The sequence below is a fragment of the Geotrypetes seraphini genome, chromosome 14 (genome assembly GCF_902459505.1).
Source record: "Geotrypetes seraphini chromosome 14, aGeoSer1.1, whole genome shotgun sequence".
Classification (NCBI taxonomy): Eukaryota; Metazoa; Chordata; class Amphibia; order Gymnophiona; family Dermophiidae; genus Geotrypetes; species Geotrypetes seraphini.
The window spans coordinates 56,653,862-56,676,887 of record NC_047097.1 but is presented as its reverse complement, the minus strand read 5'-3'; the positions used below and the strand labels follow the sequence as shown (position 1 = coordinate 56,676,887).

General features: G+C 41.4%; 1 protein-coding gene across 2 annotated transcripts in view; it reads right to left on the bottom strand.

The window, feature by feature from the left end:
• Nucleotides 1-1,662: 1,662 nt before the first annotated feature.
• The window catches only part of SEC11A (SEC11 homolog A, signal peptidase complex subunit), a 38,077-nt gene continuing 16,713 nt past the window's right edge, over nucleotides 1,663-23,026 (bottom strand). The window contains exons 3-6 of one of the 2 annotated variants that reach the window (XM_033919499.1): nucleotides 21,460-21,609; nucleotides 19,073-19,192; nucleotides 5,134-5,191; nucleotides 1,663-2,571 (exon numbers count right to left, since the gene is read on the bottom strand). In XM_033919499.1, coding sequence (XP_033775390.1) covers nucleotides 2,521-2,571; nucleotides 5,134-5,191; nucleotides 19,073-19,192; nucleotides 21,460-21,609 — 379 coding nt within the window. In that variant the 3' untranslated portion in view covers nucleotides 1,663-2,520. The remainder of the gene's footprint in view (nucleotides 2,572-5,133; nucleotides 5,192-19,072; nucleotides 19,193-21,459; nucleotides 21,610-23,026) is intronic. The other variant, XM_033919500.1, reaches the window with a different exon arrangement.

Below are 23,026 nucleotides of genomic sequence, written 5' to 3'. Positions count from 1 at the left end.
TGTTCCACATGATTTTATTTGGTTGGGTTGAACTATACTAAACAACTCTCTACAATCGACATTGGTCTCGAGGAGGTGTGTTTAGTCGCACTGTTTGAACATATTGGATATATTATATTTTTTTGTTCCCCTGTGGCAAATATTATGCAGCAATTACAGTGGATATCAATAGCCCTAGTCTTAATTTTTGAAATAATTTTGATCTTGACCTGTTTATTTGAAGCAGGACTAAGACCAGTAGCCTATGTACACAGGCAATCAAATAGCTTTCAAAGGACAATGACCATTGGTCACTAGTAACCTGCATTGGACGTGTGCCAGTTGAACTATCCCTTTCTAAATGAAAGTGAACACATCCAACAGTGAATAGAGGAAGCAAAAGAGAACATACAAGACAACAGATAATCTGTTCAGCTGCCTTAGGAATTCCATGGCCCAGAGGAGGATGTTGCACCAGCATCCTCCTGTCAGCTCAATATCTCTAATGAGCGAAAATGAAAGACATACACACAGATACATACTATTTACAGCAAAGGAGGATTAGGTTCTTACCTCGGTAATCTTCTCTCTCATAGATGTGTCTAGCGATCCTGAACGCTAGGGTCTTGTATCCCCACCAGCAACTTGCTTGCAGAAAACTGTCAATCATGTTTTCCAACCCCTCCTTCCCAGGGAGCTGCTTCTGTGCCCTCAGTTTGTACACAATCAATCAAGTAGTACTGTTAAAAAAAATAAAATAAAATAAAAAAAGACATAACAGGAAGGAGAAAAGCAAGGAAAGATCCCCGACACCACAATTTTGTTCTGCTCTGTAACAATCATAGGAGAGAAAAAAAAACCTATATAACCAGTCAAACTTGTGTAACTAGCATCAACTATGTATAGAGCTCATAGCTACTTGCATGTCCTGCTGACAAGCAGAGCTTTAAATCAGAGCGTATGGTCATGAGGAAATATTGAGACTTCATCTTTTTTTTGTGATCCTCTGATTGATCCTAAGGTAGAAAGCAGGCAAAGCCCGTACACAGGGCAGGGCTTCAGGACCACTAGACACATCTACAAGAAAAAAAAGATTACCAAGGTAAGAACCTAATCTTTCTTTCTAGTGCAATGTGTCTAGTGGTCCTGAATGCTAGGGATATACCAAAGCAGTCCCTAAAGTCTAGGATGGGCCTGATAGGCCTGCCTTTAAGACAGAGGCTCCAAAAGCAACATCCTTCCTAGGTGCTACGTCCACCCTATAGAACCTGGTGAAGATATGAAGGGTAGACCATGTAGCCGCTCAACAAATCTCCTTGGGTAAGACAGCAGAAGAACATAAGAATAACCTTACTGGATCAGACCAATGGTCCATCTAGCCCAGTATCCTGTCTTCACAGAGGCCAATCCAAGTCACAGGTAACTGGCAAAAACACCTCTGAGCAACCTGCTTGCAGAAAAATTGAGGGGCAGGAGCAACTCCCTGGGAGGAGGGGTTGGAAAACATGATTGATAGTTTTCTGCAAGCAACTTGCTAGTTGGGATACAAAATCCTAGCATTCAAACCCACTAGACACATTGCACTAGAAAATAAATTATGGAATATATGCATCAAAAAGCAACTCAGTTTTGTTAGACTGCCCCAAGAGATTATGAATAACTGATTTTACCAGACCAAAGGAACAGAAACCAAACACATAACTCGTGTTTTATTAAAACAGTATCTGACATTGTTTTCTAGTGGTAACATACATCATTAAATAGTACCAGGTTAGCCTTAGAAAAATCAAATCAGTTGAAATAAAACCAATAACTGAGTAGAGACAATTTTATAAGGCAAAAGGATGCTCACAGATGCATGAATTCAGGACTGCTGAAGTCCCTTCCTAAGGCAATGATGTAATTCATAAAAACCCATAGCTGATCCTTTCTTTGTAAACAGAAGAAGCTCCCTGGGGCTGTGATACAAAATGAGTTTTCTATTGCTCTGACTAAATAGCAAGACTGGGCAAAGAGCAGTGACATGATATGCAAAGTCTTTTATTCAAGTTTGGGGACAAAGGTCCTAGAGTGGTGGTCAACTCAGCTACGCCCCCCCCATCTGCACCACCAAGAAAAAAAAAAGCAAGGCAGCATTACAGGCGTCAGCCTCTACAGCATGTCACTTACATATAACAGCACTCTTGGGTAGGCACTTAAGAAAAGGAAATCTGGGCTCCTATGTACAAACACTGAAGACTTTGGTTTCAACTTTTAATATATAAAAAAAACTTTTACCCATGTACAAAAAGGCTACACAGTATGACAGATGAGCAAATTTTAAACACTGATTATTACTCTTACAAAAAAAAATAAAAATAAACAAACAAAAAAACACTTCTGTAATATATATAAAAAATAAAAAAAATCCTGTGCTGGCAAGAAGCATCAATAATATTCTGCATGTTTTTCCTCATGCATGTCACGGATCCTTGTTCTCTTCTGAGATACTATGCTGCCAGAAGCATCAGCACCTCAACTGTGAAGGACAGTCAGCACTGCTTACTCTCGGTGGACCAGCACAAACAGACCCAGTAAAAACAGCACAGCATACTGCAAAAATAAAGAAAATAAAACAGAAAACATCAAAGAAGAATGTAACCAGATATTACAAGAGATTCCATTTTCTATTCAGCTAGTAATTCAAATTTTGTTGTGGCACTATTTAAAGGCCTACCTGTTGCAACTGTACCTGTATGAGTTTCCCTTGAAGCGCAATTTACCTGCTGCAAAGATCTCAGCTGATGCCATCAAACCTTAGTTACCTATATCTAACTGGAGGTCTGCTGTCCCATAACAATACCATTGTTTCAAGGTAGGAAGATCAATGCAGAGAATTCTACAATCTGATGCCATAAGCGCTTTGATACAGAGTTTACTAATGGGGGTAATAGTGTGAAGGTGAATGGGGACAGACTCAGCAGTATCTTAAAGAAATACTTCTTCAAGGAAAGGGTGGTGCATGTATGGAACAGCTTCCCAGTGAAGACGAGGGCTGTGTCTGAATTCAAGAAAGCTTGGGACAAGTACTTAGGATCTCCAAGAGAGAGAAATGGAAAGTAGATGTCAAGGATGGGCAGACTGGATAGGCCATATGATCTATCTCTGCCTTTTTTTTCCTAGGTCTTCATTTCTAAGATTTCCACAATGAATATGCATGAAATAAATGAGACTTTACCACATTTTTCCAATGTGTGCATTTCTGTTTCATGCCTATTTATTTGGTTATCTTGAAACCCAACTGGCTGTGGGGTCCCCCAGGACAGGTTTAGGCAACTCTGCAGTAAAATAAGAAGCCAGTTAAAAAGCAAGTCTGCCCAAATCAATATGATATAGAAAAGGTTGTTCGCCCTCTCCAAGGTAGGGAGAACGAGAGGGCACTCCGTACAAATGTAAGGAAGTTCTTCTTCACCCAGAGAGTGGTAGAAAACTGGAACGCTCTTCCGGAGTCTGTCATAGGGGAAAACACCCTCCAGGGATTCAAGACAAGGTTGGAAAAGTTCCTGCTGAACCAGAGCTAACGCAGGTCTCAGTTATAGCACTGGTCTTTGACCTGGGGGCCACTGCATGAGCGGACTGCTGGGCGCGATGGACCACTGGTCTGATCCAGCAAAAGCAATTGTTATGTTTCTATGTTCTTTTATCTTCCTGTAGTAAAGAAAACTGTGCCCTTTCCTGTTACATGAGCACCTTAATACAGCAGTCTACATTTTTAGCTCCTTCAGGCTAAATCACTGAACTGGTCTTTTTTTGGATGTGTAAAAGCATAGACCTATTACAGATACTACAAAAAGGCGGCTGCTTGGTTCATTTCTTCTGGGGTTAATTCTAAGTAATCCCTTATCACCTACACTCACAGTCTGATGCACTGGTTTCCCACCAACCAGCAAGGCAATTCAGGCTTTTAGCAAAATCACATAGAACAATATAAGAAGTTGCCCCCGCTGAGTCAGACCAGAAGTCCATCTTGCTCAGCGGTCCGCTCCTGCGGCGGCCCATCAGGCCTAGTGCCTGAACAGTGATCCCTGATTAATTTTATAACTTACCTCTAATCTCATCCCTATAATCTACCTCTACTTTTATCTGTACCCCTCAATCCCTTTGTCTTCCAAGTGCCTATCCAAAGCTTCTTTGAACCCCTGTAGCGTGCTCCTGTTTATCACATCCTCCGGTAGCGCGTTCCATGTATCCACCACCCTCTGTGTGAAAAAGAACTTCCTAGCGTTTGTTCTAAACTTCTCCCCTTTCAATTTCTCTGAGTGCCCCCTTGTACTTGTTGATCCCCTTAATTTGAAAAATCTGTCCCTGTCTATTTTTTCTATGCCCTTCATGATCTTGAAGGTTTCTATCATGTCTCCTCTAAGTCTCCGCTTTTCCAGGGAGAAAAGCCCCAGCCTTTTCAGTCTGTCAGTATATGAGAGGTCTTCCATACCTTTTATTAGCTTAGTTGCTCTTCTTTGAACTCTCTCAAGTACCTCTATGTCCTTCTTGAGCATCTTGATAAAACCCTGATGCTCTGCTATATACTTTTATGCACTGTTCAGGCTGCAAGAGAAAACCTATAGCTTTTAAGAAGCAATTCCCTTTCCTGATGTTATTTCCTCCCCTCTCTTCCTCTCTTTTTAATTTGATTTTTAATGATGTAATTATTAACTTTCCCTTCCCTCTTCCCCCTCAAGCTCATGTTCGTATTTGTAATTTGTTCATTTAATGTTCACATTCCCCCCCCTTATAATAATAATTTATTTTAACCTTCCATTGTAAACCGGCCAGGTGCTCAGCGATGGTCGATATATTAAAATTAATAAACTTGAACTTTTCTTCCCAGTATGTGCTCCTACTCTTGAAACTCATGTTCAAGAAGGGAGATCCCTCCTGAATTAAGTTTAGGACACATTCCCTCGGTGTTCTCTTTCCACTTTTCCATTTCATACATTTAAATTAATTGTTTTTTACCAATTTTGTTTGCTTTAGCATTCATGAGTAAAGTAATGGATTTGTAAATAAACTTATTTTTAAATAGAGTTTACCAACAAGTTATTGGTACTCATTTTCTATATTTTCAGCTATCTAAAATCTATTTCCTGAGTAGGAAATACATTGCAAGTCACATACCTTGAATTTCGGGTAATCATTCATGAGGATTGTCACAATTCCAATATAGGGCACAAACCTAGGAAAAAAATGTGTGGTCCAGTTACAGATCATGGTAAAATATGATCTCAGAATAAATTACCATAGTAAACACAGTATGAGGCCAGACTTAAAGATCAACTATAAGTAGCAAAAATCCACTCAACAGGAGAAGTGCACTAAACAGGAAAAGGCCTCAGAGATGGAGCCTATGCACAGTCATAGACTGGGGAATTCAGCGTAGTTTGTCAGCTCCTGGCTCCAATCATTGGCCAAAAAACCTGTATTTTATTTCCTAACTTTTTAATTGATTATTCATTTAAAACAGTTTTAATTTATTTAGGTTTTTTTTAGATTATTTAGTTTTTCAATAGCCTTAAAACCTTATCTATCTTTTACCACCATTCAAAGTGTTACACATATTATTTCCATGCACTCATCCATAGAACTGAGAACTAGTGTTAAAGTTTTCAAAGTGACTACTTATCTGAAACTAATGGAAGTTTGAGAACATGCCAGGGCAACAATGACTCGAAAAAGTGCCTCAGGAAAGAGCCAGGAGCTGACAAACTATGCTGAATTCCCCAGTCTATGACTGTGCGTAGGCTCCATCTCTGAGGACTTTTCCTGTTTAGTGCACTTCTCCTGTTGAGTGGATTTTTGCTACTTATAGTTAATATTGTATTTCATACCACTCAGGGCATATATATATATAATTTACAGACTTAAAGATCAACATGTACTGTATACTTTGGAAGAAAGGCGGGAGAGGAGAGATATGATAGAGACGTTTAAATACCTACATAGCATAAAAGTACATGAGGCAAGTCTCTTTCAGTTGGACTCAGAAGTAACCTCAAAAACAGGTGGTGGAGAGTAAAACTGTGACTGAGTTCAAAGAAGCGTGGGATGAACACAGAAGATTTAGAATCAGAAAATAATATTAAATATTGAACTAGGCCAGTTACTGGGCAGACTTGCACGGTCTGTGTCTGTGTATGGCCGTTTGGTGGAGGGCTTCAATGGCTGGGAGGGTGTAGATGGGCTGGAGTAAGTCTTAACAGAGATTTCGGCAGTTGGAACCCAAGCACAGTACCGGGTAAAGCTTTGGATTCTTGCTCAGAAATAGCTAAGAAGAAAAAATTTAAATTGAATCAGGTTGGGCAGACTGGATGGACCATTCGGGTCTTTATCTGCCGTCATCTACTATGTTACTATGTTAAGACATTAACTATTTTTTTCTGAGGCCCTCCAAGTACCTACAAATCCAAAATGTGGCCCTGCAAAGGCTTTGAGTTGGAGACCACTGGTCTAAATGATTTAAAATCTGAGGTGCAGAAGACTTTAAGCAGCAGGTAGAAAGAAATTGCTTCTGTTTTCAAGGTGTCTTGGAAAAACACTCTTACATAATGAGGGTTTCAGTACTTTCCCCAACTGATCTATTCACTCAATCTTTGCATGCCTTATTAAATCAAACAAAACCAAAAAAGGAATAAGGACCAAGAGCACACTACATCAATTTAACCTACCCAGCAACTCACAAGATCTTTCTCTTACTAATCCCGGCAAATTGCTTCTATTCTTGCAAAGGACAAAAGCAAGCTCTACCAACCTGACAAACTCTCAAAAGTGTCCAACACACATCTTCCCTAATGGGTAAGAAATCGGATCTTTCACCAAGCTTGAAAATTTGTGCTTCGTTTCAGAGGCAAAGATTTGAAAATGAATAAAGATTTAAAAAAAAAAAAAAAAAGAAAATAAGAATAGCCATACTGGGTCAGACCAATCTAATCCAATCTAATCTAAACCTTAGGTTTGTATACCGCATCATCTCTACATTCGTAAAGCTCGACACGGTTAACAAGAGTTAGGGTAGAAAGGAACTCCAGAGGGGGCAAAAGAGGAGAAGAGAATTAGAGGACTAAAATGATTAGAGAGGGAGGAGGAGTTACGTTTTTGAGAATAACCAGGTTTTCAGATGTTTATGGAAGAGTTGGAGAGAGCTTTGAATCCTGAGAGGGGAGGTAAGGTTGTTCCAGAGCTCAGTGAATCTGAAGTGGAGAGAGAAACCGAGTTTTCCTACAAGGGAAACGCCTTTTAGCGAGGGAAAGGAAAGTTTCATTTTTTGGGTGGATCTGGTGGAATTAGGGTTGGAGGAGTTCCAAGCGAGAGGGATGAGGGGAGGGAGGATGCCGTGTAGGATCTTGAAAGTGAGGCAGGCACATTTGAAGTGGACTCTGGAGATTATCGGTAGCCAATGGAGCTTGGACAGAAGCGGTGAGACATGGTTGAATTTGCTTTTCGCCATCTAGCCCGGTATCCTGCGTCCAACAGTGACCAATCCCAGGCCATAAGTACCTGGCAGAAACCCAAATAGTAACAGTCATTCTGTCACGCTCACAAATACTTAACCAGTCTGTAGCTTTATCTTGATCTCAGAAAATACCTAACAACTGCTTATATTTAACACATCTGCTTTTTTATCCCAATCTCATTTCCCTTGTCCTTTTCCTGTAATAATAATAATAATAATAACTTTATTCTTATATACCGCCAACAATCTTGCGACTTCTAGGCGGTTTACAATAAAAGAAACTGTAAATACAATCAAGTGAAACTTTACGAACAGCTAATTAAAGAGTATAGCAGTGTATATTTCATACAACGAATTAGAGAATATAGCAGTGTACATCTGATAACATTAATCATGTTAACGTCAGTTTGTGTGTTGCAAGGCCAGGAAGTGCCAAGTTGTTTACACAGAAGTAGAAATATTCCGTAAGTTCATAGAGTGTTCATATTTAGCGAATAGGGGTTGGGGTTAGCAGTTTGCACGTTCCGGTATGTGGTGATGTTACGAGGGGGGTTGATGTTCCGGTTCGTTACCTAGGTATTTCAAGAATAGGTAAGTTTTTAGGTGTTTCCTGAATTCTTCATAGTTGTTTGTGTGCATAATTAATTTTTCTAGGTCTTTAACCCATATGGCTGCTTGATATGATAGCAATTGTTGATGGTGTCTCTTATATTTGCACCCTCTAGCTGGTGGGGAGACAAATTTCATGTGTGTCAAGGCAATATTCTCAAAACTTTAACACCATTGCTAAACTGTTTTCCGGTGGTTTGGCCTGCACACATTTTAGCAGCGGATTATCAAATCGGATTATCTTAATCTTTAGCAAGGTTTCTAGCAGTCTCCAACAGTGGCAAGCAAATGTGCTCTTAACATTGAAACGAGCCCTCCGGTGGATTCTTAAAAATCACCGAGGCATTTTCGAAGAGCGGCGTTGGCTTTTGGCGACAAAAAGCAGCGACTGGTCTGCGGGTGCCGTTACAGTGCCAGCACTTCTGTTTTGACTGTGGCTAATGGGGGGGTGGGAAAAAAAAAAGAGTATCTATATATTTTTAATGGAGAGTAGTAAAACCACGCTTCTTTCGAGTTTTGGGGAGAGACAGGTATGTTTTATGCGCGCTTGTTAAAAGCCAACGTTTCTTCTTGAACGCGTGTATGATACCCTTGTCTTGTGTGTTTCTGGCTGTAGGTCTTGATTAAATTTTACATTAAAAACAAATGACAAGATTTACCTGAATTATGCTAGTTTTTTTTTTTGAGAGAAAGGTATGTTTTATGTGCATTTGAAAAAAGTCGGCGTTGCTTCTCCCCTCCTCTCCCTTCCATTCATCCAATAGTGCAGCAGGAGAGTGTGTTTTGGGGGGGGGGGGGTTTTGCGCATGTGCCCCTGTCCGCCGATCTTTTTATATGTGCGAATTTTTAAGAATGTCTCGGGGTTTTAGATTCTGTATCAAAACGGCTGAGGTAGCAGACGCGTCACTTTTTAACGGGGTTTTTGAAAATCCTGTCCTCAGTGTCTTTTCCTCCCTTTGTTTTAAATGCAAAGGGAGGTATGGTACACCAGCATGTTATAACCCACTCCCCAACAAAACTTTCATTGAGGGTTATAACAGCAACTTCCCCCAGGTGCCTTTCTTTAGAGTTGTAACCGCAGCTCTGTGCAGGGTATCCCCCAAGACATCTTAAAGCACAAAAGTCACTTTACTGGTGTTTTGAACTGAAATGCTGAATACTTTGCTTCCATCCTTTTAATACAGGTATCTCTTTATTCCATAAAATGCATGAGCTAAATCTCACAAAGAATAATAATGTGGCCCGAGACTTAACATCAGAATTCATTTCTATAACCTACCTCTGTTTCTGTCTGTACCCCTCAATCCCCTTTTCCTTTAGGAACCTATCTAAACCTTCCTTGAACCCCTGTACTGTGCTCTGGCCTATCACAGCCTCCGGAAGCACATTCCATGTGTTCTTTTTTACCCAGAGGGTGTTGGACACATGGAACGCGCTTCCGGAGGCTGTGATAGGCCAGAGCACAGTACAGGGGTTCAAGGAAGGTTTAGATAGGTTCCTAAAGGAAAAGGGGATTGAGGGGTACAGATAGAAACAGAGGTAGGTTATAGAAATGGTCAGGAACCACTTCACAGGTCATAGACCTGATGGGCCGCCGCGGGAGCGGACCGTTGGGCGTGATGGACCTCTGGTCTGACCCAGTGGAGGCAACTTCTTATGTTCTTAACTAACAGATATGTATATTGAGCAAAGCTGGATATTTCAAAACTGTATATCAAAATGTATTCTTGCAACCTGTCACACATTTTATTTGACTGCATTAAAAATAGATTTATATGATGTGATATCAGAAGCACATGTTCTTAACCATCTTTTATTATTAGTTACAGAGAAAGATATCACAACTAGCAATGAACCTAGTGTTCTCTAGGATTAACACAGCTCAGAGTATTGCAATCCCAGATGTAAACTATAATATGTGTAAAAACCAGTTGCGATAGTCGGGGGTCTTCAAAACTATGCTATGATTTTAATAGATAAAAGACTGCTACTGTGTGGACACTACCAGTACTACAGCCTCTTGCAGTTAAATTGCAATGTACTTTGAGCGTATCTAGGACGGGCATAGTAAAATCCTTTTACCTCATGCGATTTGCATTTAGAGAAACTGACGCATGGCACCACTCTTCATCCTACAACCCCATGGAACCAAGTACTTTGCTTACTCTGGACAATGACTGCAACAGACTCTACCTACCTCATGACTTCCCTCTTCTATGCACGCTAGTTCTCTTGCCGTACATGTTCCTCCCCAAATGTTAGTTTAACTTCCTTTCGCAACCCCTTAGAGTTGTATCTAATTCCCCTTCAATCGCACAATACATTTCTCTCTCTCCAACTCCCGATGACCCTAGCCGAGGCTTCTCTAGAGCATCCTTATGCTGTAATATGTACTTAAGTTTCCTTACCACACCATTCAGTTCTCCTTACCCTGTTTTTGTAAGTCACCTTGAATCTATGTAGGCATAGTGCGACCAATAAATCCCTGATTAGATTTAACAGACAATTGGGATAGACCAGGGGTAGGCAATTCCAGTCCTCGAGAGCTGGAGCCAGGTCAGGTTTTCAGGATATCGACAATGAATATGTATGAGACGGATTTGCATGCACTGCCTCCTTGAGATGCAAATCTATCTCATGAATATTTATTGTGGATATCCTGAAAACCTGACCTGGCTATGGCTCTCGAGGACCAGAATTGCCTACCCCTGGGATAGACAGTCCATGCTTTGTATATTTTAGTCTTGACGGAAGAAAACTGAAGACATTGAGAAACAGACATGAACTCTGAAGTGCAGTCAGATCAGGCAGCGCTGCACTGGGACTGCCTTTGACTGACCCACCCTGCAGGTTTTCCTTTTGCCAGATCCCACCCACTAAAAGCAGGAAAGTGCATCAGAAGGGCAGAATCTGGCAAAAGAAAGCCCCTGCAGGTTGGCTGGAGACAGCACGAGTGTAGCGCACCGCTACCTGCTCTGAGTGGTGGAAAGAACCAGAAGTCAAGGAAGTGCATCAGGTACAGCTTACTTGTCAATCTGATGCCAGATTCACAATGGCAATATGCCTCCATGGGCCAGGGATAGTGTTTTGGGATGTTGTTTCTCCTCATGTTCTAGCAGGTGTTAATAGCTGTCCGTTTCTTTGCAGGTATTACATTTCTCTGTATAACTGCCTTTCATAGGTACAGCTTGGCTTAAAACTTACAATTTTGCTAATAGTCGGATTTGGAGCCAAAGGTTTACTTTCCATGCTCAGAAGGAAGTTGGCTTTTTTTTTTTTAGCTTTAATAACAAAAATTAATTATGCTATACCTCAAGAAACTGCATCTGAAAACCTGGTATCTAAAGGAATCTTTTGAGTCTAAGTCACATTAGTAAGAATATCTATGTGCAATGCAAATTATGTTTACTTATACTGAAAATAAGAAGTTGCCTCCGCTGAGTCAGACCAGAGGTCCATCGCGCCCAGCAGTCCACTCCTGCGGCGGCCCATTAGGTCCATGACTTGTAAGGTGATCCTTTGTCTAAAACCCTTTATTCCCCTTTATCCTTCTATCTATATCCTTTCATAATCCTATCTCTATCTCTACCTCTACCTATATCCCTTAATCCCCGCATCCTTCAGGAATTTATCCAATCCTTCTTTGAAACCCCGTAATGTACTTTGTCCTATCACAACTTCCGGAAGCACATTCCAGGTGCCCACCAAACTCTGAGTAAAAAAGAATTTCCTAGCATTGGTTCTAAACCTGTCCCCTTTCAATGTCTCCGAGTGTCCCCTTGTTCTTGTGGTTCCTAATAGGCTGAAAATGCTTAGCACCACTATGAACAGTGCTTCTAATTTTAAAAACATCTTGAGGCATGTTGGCTACATGCATACAACTCATCACGCTATGTCATGTTCTGTCTTACCATGCTTTGGTATGTATGTAAACTCGTAACCTGTCCTGAGCTCTCCTGCGAGGCGGGATATAAACAACCATATAAATAAGGTTTTTATGTTTTTGTGCTATCTTTTCTTTTTTTTTTTTTTTTTCAGTTCAATAATTTTTATTAAGTATTTTAAAGGATACAAGAATCATTTAAAGTACATAGAAACAAAATAAAGCTTTCTGTATATAAAATATATAAATCTATGTTTAACTGTATAGGAGCAAAGGCTCCAATTATTAAAAATGTATGTAAGGGATATGTAAGATAAAGATGAGAGAGAGCAGTAAAGGAAAAAGGAAAGAAAAATGAAAGAGAGAAGAGAAGAGAAGAAAAGGATAACAGGAGTGTCGAAGAAGATGAGCGCACATAGAAATCTAAGAATGACCATGGAGATTTGTTATATTTCAAGTTCATGCAGGTTCGGAATGTAACTCTTTTCTCATATGCATAGGATTCAAATCTATGATACATACTCAGAGAGTTCCACCAAAAAGTATAATTTAGTAGCGAAGGTGATTTCCAATTTTTTAGAATGTGCATGAGAGCAGTCACCAACATGGTATCAATGAGTTTAGGTGGACAATTTGATTGTGTAAAACATGGGTGTTGAGAGCGAAGGATTACAATGTCCATAGAGATTTCTTCTGAGCAGTTAGTAATAGATTGTATGGTGTTTCAGATGTAGGTCCAATTTTTTATATATTTTTATTGTAGGAACAAATCACAAGAGACACAATCAGCAACCAAGCCAAAAAGGAACAACACTGTAGTAACAGTAATACAAATAAGCAATACAGCTAGGCAAGAAATCAAACAATCAAACAAAGCGCTCTCATGAAAGTCCAAAATTTTCATTTTTTAGACAGAACAGCAAGAAAACAAATCTCCCACCCAAACTCACCCCCACCCACCCCCTCTGCATCCTAAAAGAACCGACCCAGCTTAAAAAGAGCTCCAGCACTCCAGATAAGCCACTGATTGCCAGCTAGTGGCACCCTTCATGCGTTGCCTGAGAGGGAAAAGAGGATGGGACGAAGAAGAAGAAGACCTGGTGTGATACAGGTGAAGCAGGACAAGTCCTTTGGATAAAGGTGAAGTAACCAGACCTCACAAGAGAAAAACCCCCTCCCCTCCCTCGTGCTCTAATAAATCAGTATATTAACTGTAAAAGATATTTCATAACCCACTTGCCAGCTGGCCTATAGTGATTGAAACAAGACTTAAATTCCGATGCATGGCACCTGGCCGGATACTATGCAAAGAGGAACACAGCTCATGGTCAGAAAAACAGGGTACTCAGGAACATTATTTAGCAAGATATATCATGTGTTACCACAGCAGAGAAGGAATTTTGGACTCGGAATTGCATATTTGGTAAGGGGAAAAGGACATTTGCGGGAAAAGGTTAGGCCTTACAGCAAACTGAACAGACGTATAAGATGACACAAATAGATAAGCCAATAAATGAATCTACTTATGTATTGACGTATAAGAAAAACAACCAATAAAGATGTATCATGTGATTTAGGCTAACGTGGTATTGACCACCAAAAAATGTATAAAATCAGGCCTATAAGCAGAAGTAAGCTGAACAGACATCAGAGGACCCTCAGGCCTGAGGATCACATCTGTTCCATTATATGCTGAATGATTTATTCTTGTAAGCTGTTACTGATTTGCTAATAAATGTATACCTATTGAAACCAGTATATAGTGTGTGGAGTCTCCATTCCGAGGTAGGCCTAGACAGCGGCCTACTTCATGCCTTTCCCAGACCGCCATCTGGGACATAGTAGCTCTCCATTGTTGGAACGTAGGACACACACTCCCTACCCAGTGTTGCAAGATAAGCTTCTTAGTAAGCCCTAGAGCCAATAACACAAAGCGTCGCAAAGGCTCACCAATACCCGCCTCAGCCAGGGGACCCGTGACACCGAGAAGCAGAGTCTTGTATGACCACTCCAGGGAGCGCCCCAAAACCTCTTCCAACTCTCGAAGCACACGCACCCACAACGGCCCCACTAAAGAGCATTCCAGAAAATGATGCACCATCGTCCCCTTAAGAGCAGGGCATCGGGTACAAAAAGCATCAGGCCACAGGCCCATAGCATGCCCGGCGCACGGGTTATATACGCCCTATGTAAAATCTTAAGATGAATTTCATGTAAAGCAACGTTAGGAGTCGCCCCAGCACCGTCCACAAAACACTTAGACAACTCATCGACCGTGACCTCCTCTCCCAACTCAGAGCTCCAACCCTCTGCCATCCGGGACAAAAAAGCCTCAGCAGGTTTCCAATCCCTCCCTAGCTTGTACCAGGCCGATAACTAATTAAATTCAAGCGAAAGGGAAAGAAAAGCCCTGTCCAACGGGGAAAAAGTGGGCAACTGCCCGGTCGGCAACCGAAGCGAAGAACAATAACTGCGTAGTTGTAGATAGAACAGTACGGACCTTGCACTCCACGCCCATTGATCTTGACAGGAAAGAAAACCTGGTAGCCGCCCCGAACCCAACTCGGTAATCTGACCAACAAATCGACACCCGGACTGACTAGCCCGCGCAAAGAAAACATGCTCACCCGCAGGGAAGGCAGGGTTAGCCACGAACTCCAGGAACGGCGAAGGGCCCGACGAGTCCCCCATTTCTCTCCGCCACCATCCCCAAGCGCTGCGCAAAGGTCGTAACAGGGAAGCACAAGAACCAGCCCCAGGTCTCAAGGTGTTAAACACCGACACCGGAGCTGCCAACAAGGACCAAAACCCCGGTGGAGCAAACTTGGTCGCACCCGTGTAAGCTTCATGCACCCAGTGGAGCAGAGCCGCCACGTTATAAAGACGAAGATCTGGAAGATTTACCCCCCCTGAGACTGCTCTCTAATAAGCTGTGCTATCTTTTCTAATGATTTCCTTCTTGGTAAATTTTTGGAAACTTTGTAATGGGATTAATATGTCGAAATATGCCTAATCACAAAAGTCCATGTGTTCTGTTCAAAATTAAAGGAAAAGTACAATCAAACCTTGGTTTGCGAGCATAATTCGTTCCAGAAGCATGCTTGTAATTCAAAGCACTCGTATATCAAAGCGAATTTCCCCATAGGAAATATTGGAAACTCGGAAGATTCGTTCCACAATTCAAAAACTTTAACCCAAAATACTATACGTACTTGTATTGCAAACCTCGCTCATTTAGAACAGTCACTACACTCTCGCAGGGTCAGAGAGAGAAGAACCATCGGCTCAGTTGTGATGTGTGTATACTGTATGTACTTGATTTACAAGCAATGTCTTGCAATACAAGTTGAAATTTAATAAAATGTTTTGCTTGTCTTGCAAACACTTGCAAACCAAGTTACTTGCAATCCAAGGTTTTACTGTAATTAGTTACTCTAAACTGGTAACTACTTTCCTATATGGGTAATCTGATTATGATAATTATTTTAAGCTAAGGAGCAACATTAACCATAATTAATTACTCTTGAGGTTCCAGGCAGTATGGGCCAAGGGGGCATCGCCAGCAAAGCTACTGTTACTTAGGCCTAAGCACACAAGACTCTATCCCAGTACCAGCCTTCTGCTTCCTGCTCTAGCCCCTCCTTCTAGGCAACTGCGGGGAGCAGAAATGAGTTGGAGCAGACAAAGCAGAGCAAAAACCAGGCTACTCTGCTCTCTATCCCAGCCTCTGCCTTCTGTACTGTAAAATCATATATTATCCATTTACTGCTTATATTTGGAATGCTTTTTTTTCCTCTCCCTTTAACTAACTGATGTCCATCCGGTCTATTTCCTATCTCAGCTCAGCGTCTGGGGTTTTCTGTTCTGTGTCACAGGATTAGTGTTTACAGAGGTGTAGAGTGTTCATAGTGTTCTTATTTCTCACTTCTATATATCCTATTTATGACATCGGTATTTGAATTCTATGAGCACACCGAGTTTTACTAGTCACTGTTTCTTCCATAGCAGGGTATATCGAGACACTGAAAACTCTTAGAAATGAAGATGGCTGCCTTTCCTTCCTCATTTCATCACTCCGTTACATTTTCCAGCAAATAAGGCATGATGATAACTGAAAATACCCGACAGCTCTAATGCAGCGCTGCCAGGTTTCCCAGTTCCAGGAAGGAGATCTTTTGGCCAGTCTTGATTTTGCACTTTCCATCCCAGTGTGTAAGGAATTTTCTTTGCATGCTCTACTTTAAAAGGAAGAGATTGTTGGTCTCAGCAGACCAACTGCTCTTTTGCATCTGTGTCTAACTATTCCTTTGCTTTCTTTACTTTGACGTAAAACTTGCCTTTCCAAGAAAATGCTTAAAGCAATATACATTTTAAAAAAAATACTAAGATGACACACTGAGAACATCAATATTTCTCCCACAGGATGACTTCTAAAATGCAAGTAAACATGGCTGAATCCATAAAAAGTGACTGCGTGCTGTGCATTTTTCTCCTTTTTTTGTGACAGATTTGCTACATTTTTTCCCAAATCGATTTACAAATTAATAACGGTTACTTTATTTCAAGATACTTCTCAGCAAGCTCCAGAGCAGTGTCTGTAAAACTTTCTCAAGCTGGCTAGTAAAACTTTCTCAAGCACTAAAGGTAGTGGCAACGGCTCGAGGCGCCGGAAGTGCGCGGACGTTGCTGTAATGACATCATGCGCATGCATGACATCATCACATCGACGTCCGTGCATGAGCAGAGGCCCTCCAGATGGGCCCCAAGATGCCAGTAGGGGGTGCCAGCAGGGAAGAGGGCCAGAGAAAAGGAGAGGCGCTGGCTGATTGCCTACAGCAGTGTTTCTCAACTACTTCAAGCTAAGTACCACCCCCCCCCCAAGTCTAACAAATATCAACTGAGTACCCCAACCACAGACCACCCAAGCTCCGCCCTAGGCCCACCCAAGCTCTGCCCCAGAACCCACCCCATTTACTAATTGTAATGCAATTTTTTTCCATTCATTTTTCATATACACAATATACACAGCAGATATAAATTCTCAAAACTGACACACTTCAATCATTATATTGAAAATAAAATCATTTTCCCTACTTTTGTCTGGTGACTTTATTTTTTTGTGCTTTTAATTATGTTTCCAGTGCTTTCTTATATTTTTCTCTCCATCTTCACTTTCTACCTTTCATCAATCTTTGGCATTAACTTAACATTCAATTTTTCTGCTTTCTTCTCAAAATCTATTTTTCCATGTCTTACCTTCCCCTTCCTATCTCTCTCTCCTTTCCTCCCCATTTCCATGGTCTGACATCTCTCTCCTTCCCTCCCCCCCCCCAGTAGTCCAACATTTCTCTCCTTTCCTCCCAGTAGTCCAACATCTTTCTCCTTCCTTTCCCCCCTTTCCCAGTCTGGCATCTCTCTCCTCATAATCTGGCATCTCTCTCTAATACTACTACTACTACTATTATTATTATTTCTGTAGTGTTACCAGACTCCCCTCCTTCCCTTCCATTCCCTGGTATCTCTTCCTTCCTTTAGTCATCTCTCCTCCCCTGTGTAACACTTCTCTATCCCTTCCTCCTTTCTGCCCCCTGCTGTCCATCTCCCTTCCCTTCCTCCTTTCTGGCTCCTCTCCCAGTCCAACATTTCTCCCTCCTTTCCACTAGTCCAACATTTTTTTCTCTCTTCCTCCTGCAAGCTGCTTCTCCTCTGGTCCTCCTTCCCTCCCCCAACCAACTTCTCTCCATGAGTCCAACTTTTCACTCTTTGCCTTCTCCCCCTGAGTGTGACATTTCTCCTTCCCTCCTTTCTGTCCTCCCCATCCATCTCGCCCTCTCCATGAGTCCAACACTTTCTGCCTCCTGCACGCTTCCTCTCTTTCCTTGCCTCTTCCCATGAGTGACATCCCTCCTTCCCACCCCCACCCAACATGCTCTCTCCCCATGCATCATTTCTCCCTCTCCTCTACCCCATGTCCATTTCATCCTTTCCCATCACTCACTCCTCTTGCAACAATTTTCTTTCCTTTCCTTCCTTCCCCCAACCCCACTCACAACTAATATGATCTCTCCCCATGCACCATCTCACCCTCCCTTCCAGTGTGTAGCACCTTTCCTTTCCCTCCCCTTCTGCCAGGTCCAGGAGCATCTCTTCTCCCTTCCCTTTCTCTCCCCCCGTCCAGCAGCACCTCTCCCACTCCCATGTCCAGCAGTACCTCTCTTCCCTTCTCTTTCCCTCCTCCCCTGTCCAGCAGTACCTCTCCCCTCTCTAGCGGCAGTTCACTGTGCTTTTAACTTCCTCACACATCTGTCGCTAGCATTAGTTTAGATAAGATTCCATCAGGCAGCCTCGGGGCCTTTGCTAGGCCGGCCCGCCTCTGACAAAAGATGAAGTTGCATCATCAAAACGGACCAGCCTAGCAAAGGCCCCGAGGCTGCCCGATGGAACTGCATTTAAACTAATGCTAGCGGCAGTAGCTGTGTGGCGAAGTTAAATGCACACTGAGCTGCCGCTGCTGGTCTGGGGGTGGGGAGAGAAGACGAGGAAGGCAGGAGTTCTGGGAGATTCACAACGGCAGCAGGAAGTCGCTAGACATGCAGCGCTGATGCCGTACCACATGTTGAGAGCCTCTGGCCCTACAGGACGTGTAGGCAACTCAGATGGCCGGCACCTCTCTTCCTCCCCAGTGTGCCGCGGCACACTTGGAATCTCAGGAGGCACAGAGTTTGTGATACACTGCTCTAGAATTATGGAACTGCTTTTCGAGTTTTGTTAAAAAAAAAAAAAAAAAAAAAAAGCTTTTTTAAAGAAATTTGAAATTCTTTTAAAAACTTATTTTAAATTGGCTTTTAGCCTTCTGAACAGAAGCTGCATTATTTGCTGGAGATTCTACTACCGATGTATGAATGACAATATAAATGACTTTTGATAGTGAATTTGATTGCTTTTAACTTTCCTGTCCATTTTATGGTGCTCTATTTCTTTCTATTTTAGAGTGAATTGTTAATTGCTTAAATCTTCTCTAAAATGTGTTAAGCAGTGAAGTAAAATTGCTAATAAGCAATAATCAATAAGCCACAATTATACAGCTCTTGAAAACATTATCTTGACCCACTTACCCTCTTGCTCGACCCACTACATCCTTCTTCTCTAACCAGTGCTGTCCTTGTTTATACAGCCCTCTGTCATCCACTGCGTTATTGTCTCCCTTGGTCAAAAACTTGATATCACCATTTTCCCTTTTAAAAATAAAAAAAGAGAGAGAGAGAAACAAAGAATGGTAAAACGTTTTATTCGGGAAGCAATCCCTAAACATGCACCATCTATTGCCATTGCTACCATGGCCTCACTCATGGGACTTTTAATGGGAGAACTGAAAAGGAACTATTAGACAGGCTAGGATGCGAGGAAACTAGGCTGCAATTCATCCAGCCTAGCCTGTATATTCCTTAACTTAGTTTTAGTGCATTTCTATAGCTAATTTGCACCGAGAGGGTTCAATATAAGTTTTTAATGATAATTCACCAGATTTTGTATGGGCAGACAGTATTTTTTTTTTTTTTTAAAAGCATTAGCAGTGAATATGCCAAAAAGATCATTAAGGTCAATGGAGTCAGCACATTATGGGCTCCTTTTACAAAGCCACGCTAAACCGTCAGCCGCGCTAGCCGCTACCGCCTCCTCTTGAGCAGGCGGTAGTTTTTCAGCCAGCGCAGGGGTTAGCGTGTGATTAAAAGTCGCGCACACTAAACCCACTAGCGCGGCTTTGTAAAAGGAGCCCTATGTGTCCACAAATCAGGCATCTTTATCAAAAAGTAATAGCCAAATTGTGGAATTTATTGCCAAGACAAGTATGTTTATGTAAGAATGCTGAACATTTTAGGTGACTTCTCAAGACTCATTTGTTTGCGAAGGAAATTTTGCTCTCAAGCTAGGTTATTTATGTCCATGTAACAAAATGTGGAGCGTTTTAGACCAGTGTCCTTCAACCACTGGTCCAACCAGACAGTGTCCTTCAACCGCCGGTCCACAGGGCCGGCACGTGCATCGGACAACCCCAGACAGTGCTCTTCAGCCACCGATCGATGCAGCGCTGTCTTTGGGCCGGCTCCCTCTTCCTCAGTGCTGCAGTGCACAAAGCCGTGGGCATAGGCTACTACGTGCGTCCTGCGCCTGAACTGGAAGCCTTCTCGCTGACGTCGCAACATCAGAGGGAAGGCTTCTAGATGAGGCGCAGGATGTGCGAGGAGCTGCTGCCCACGGCTTTCTGCACTGCAGCACTGAGGAAGAGGGAGCTGGCCCGAAGATAACACCGGGGGGCAGGCCAGAAGGCAAGGCACAGCATGGAGGGAGGGAGACAACAACGGTAGGGGGAATGATTTTATTTTTGAATTTAGTGATTGATTTACATCTGCTGTCTGTTCAGGAAGAAATGCATTTGTTTCTTTTCCTCTGGGGTTGTACTGCATGCAGAGTCTTGCGCCAGGGTTTGTTTGTATATATTAGTACTTTTAGTTTTTGGTCCCATATTTGCATGGGGTTATCTGTGTTCTGGTAGGAATTAATATTGAGAAGCATACAGAGTGCTTTGTGTAGTTTAATTTTGTGGTTAACCATTATGTGTTGTTAATACAATAATATTGTGTGTGTGTGTATAAATGAAAAATGAATGGAAAAAATGGTGTTACAATTAGTACTATTATGGCGGCGGGGTCTGGGACAGAAATTGGGTGGAGATGAGCAGGGTCTGGCTCACAACTTAGTCCAGTGTTCTTCATCTGCTGGTCTGCAAAATAATTATTTTATTTCCGCCGGTCCATAGGTGTCAAAAGGTTAAAGAACACCGTTTTAGACAATTGCGTGTAACTGAAGCTGGGAGGGATGCTTTATTGATTAGCTTGCAATAAAAGAAGACATCTTATTTGTTACTATGTATAGCTATAATTTTTGTCTTTTCTGTGAATGAATTGTGTGTGTATAATTGTGACCCACGTAGGTGTTAGATGGGCACAACACAATCTGTTCTTGAAATTTTAAAGACAAAACATGCATCCTCCTGATAGCTATGTCAAATCTCTTTACAGTTTAGGAGCCCTACACAAGCCTCCTGCCAAAAGTGCAAAACCATGCAGCACCTGCTATGACTTTCCAGACTGTTGGAACCGAAATCTGACTGCTGTAATAAATTAGAAAATGGAAATTTTCCACCAGTCAATCTAGGATGCACTATCTTGACAGCAAAATCCTTTGGAATTCATAGATGATACAACAATTACCAAACAAAAAATAGATTACAGTCAAAACTAGGTATTTTAATTATCTTAAAATTCAGTGACAACTCCCCAGAGAACTTGCCTTCATTTTGAAGTTTGAACCCTTTAATTCTGGCACAGTCAACTATTTTACAGTGGAGCCCCCTGCCAGGGGACCATCACTTAATATTGGAAAATAATTAGTTTGGGTGGAAAGAGTTCAATTGACTTTTCATAAGCACAGCTCTACCTACTTTTCATGAATTTTTAGAACCCGGTGCACAATGGGAATCTCCCTGCCTTCTATCCTAAAGACCACAATTTCTCCCACTCGAATTGGATCTTCTACACGATTGGTCAGAAAGAGGAGGTCACCCCGGTGAAATGCAGGCTCCATGCTGCCACTGAGGAAAGAGAAGTCAGGAAATCAGGCCTTTTTGCCAGCAAAAAGTATACCGTTTCAGTACATGAGCATGCAAATTCACATCCGTCACAAAATTCACTTTCCATCTTCAAACTTATGAGACATTAATTAGTGATCCTATAAATGGCTTCATTTCCTATATCATCTTGGAAAAAAAAAATCTTACGTACAATACCTGGCAATTTGTGTTGCCTTCCATTTTTTTTTTTTTGGGGGGTGGAAATATTTTTTGGAGGGATGATAGCAATATGAATGGAAATATCTGAATTGTGAAATATTGGTAATGGAATTTCTTTGTCTATTATTGTCTATTTGCTTAATTCCTTCAATACAATGTTATAAATTAGAAATAAAAAGAATAGGGGGGAAGGGAGGAAGGGAACAGGGGGGTGTAGGGGTAGGATTAAATAGGTCATATGGAAATATATTTTGGAGGAATGATAGAAATATATATGTAAATCTAATTGTGAATCTGATTGTAATGAATATCTCTTTGTATTATATTATTGTATATTTACTTGATTCCTTCAATAAAATGTTATAAATTACAAGAACTAAATTAGAGAAATATTGTATCAAAAAATTCAGTTTATGATCAATCCAGTAACTGCAAGGCATTATTTTTATGTAGACTTATGTTTCCTGCCATCCTAATAAGTGTTTAAGCAATTTTGAGGGGCATTCACCCTAAAACAGGCACAGATCATACAGTAAGTCTTAGGTCACGGTTATAAAACTGTAGCCCAGTTATGAAAAATTTATCATCAACAAGGAGAGAGACTGGCACAGGATTGCAAAGCCTTTAACCTGTAGGTCACGGATTCTTCCGATTCTTCTTCTTAGTAACCTTCTGAAAGCTACTTCGTAGCCTCTGAGAAATGAGTTCAATTCCCAGTGGCCAGATGTTATTGGCCTAATTTGGTCCCAAATGGCACATTTCTGGCAGTGTAAGCAGAGCGATGGTTTATAAAAAATATGGTATATGAATAGGCAAACTGGAGGGATGTACTTATGAGATGCACAGGGGATTCTAAAATTATTAAGAGCAATTTAAACCCTCCATGTTTCAGATAATGATGGACTGATACAGAAAACTATTTGTCACATGTTTGTTTTGAATAGCTCATAAGCTCCTTAGAGCAGGTGCTATGGAGACACAACTCAAGTGACAGTTCTGCATATTATCTAGTAACACTATAGAAATGATGAGCAGTAGCAATAGAAAAAAAAAATGAATTATTGTTATATTTTCTGTACATGGAATTAGTAAATTAGGAGTATATATCTAAGTATAGTACCATATATACTTGACTATGGGCTCCTTTCACTAAGCTGTGCTAACGGTTTTAGTGCATGCTAATGCCTCCATTGAGCTGGCGTTAGTTTTTGGCGTGTAG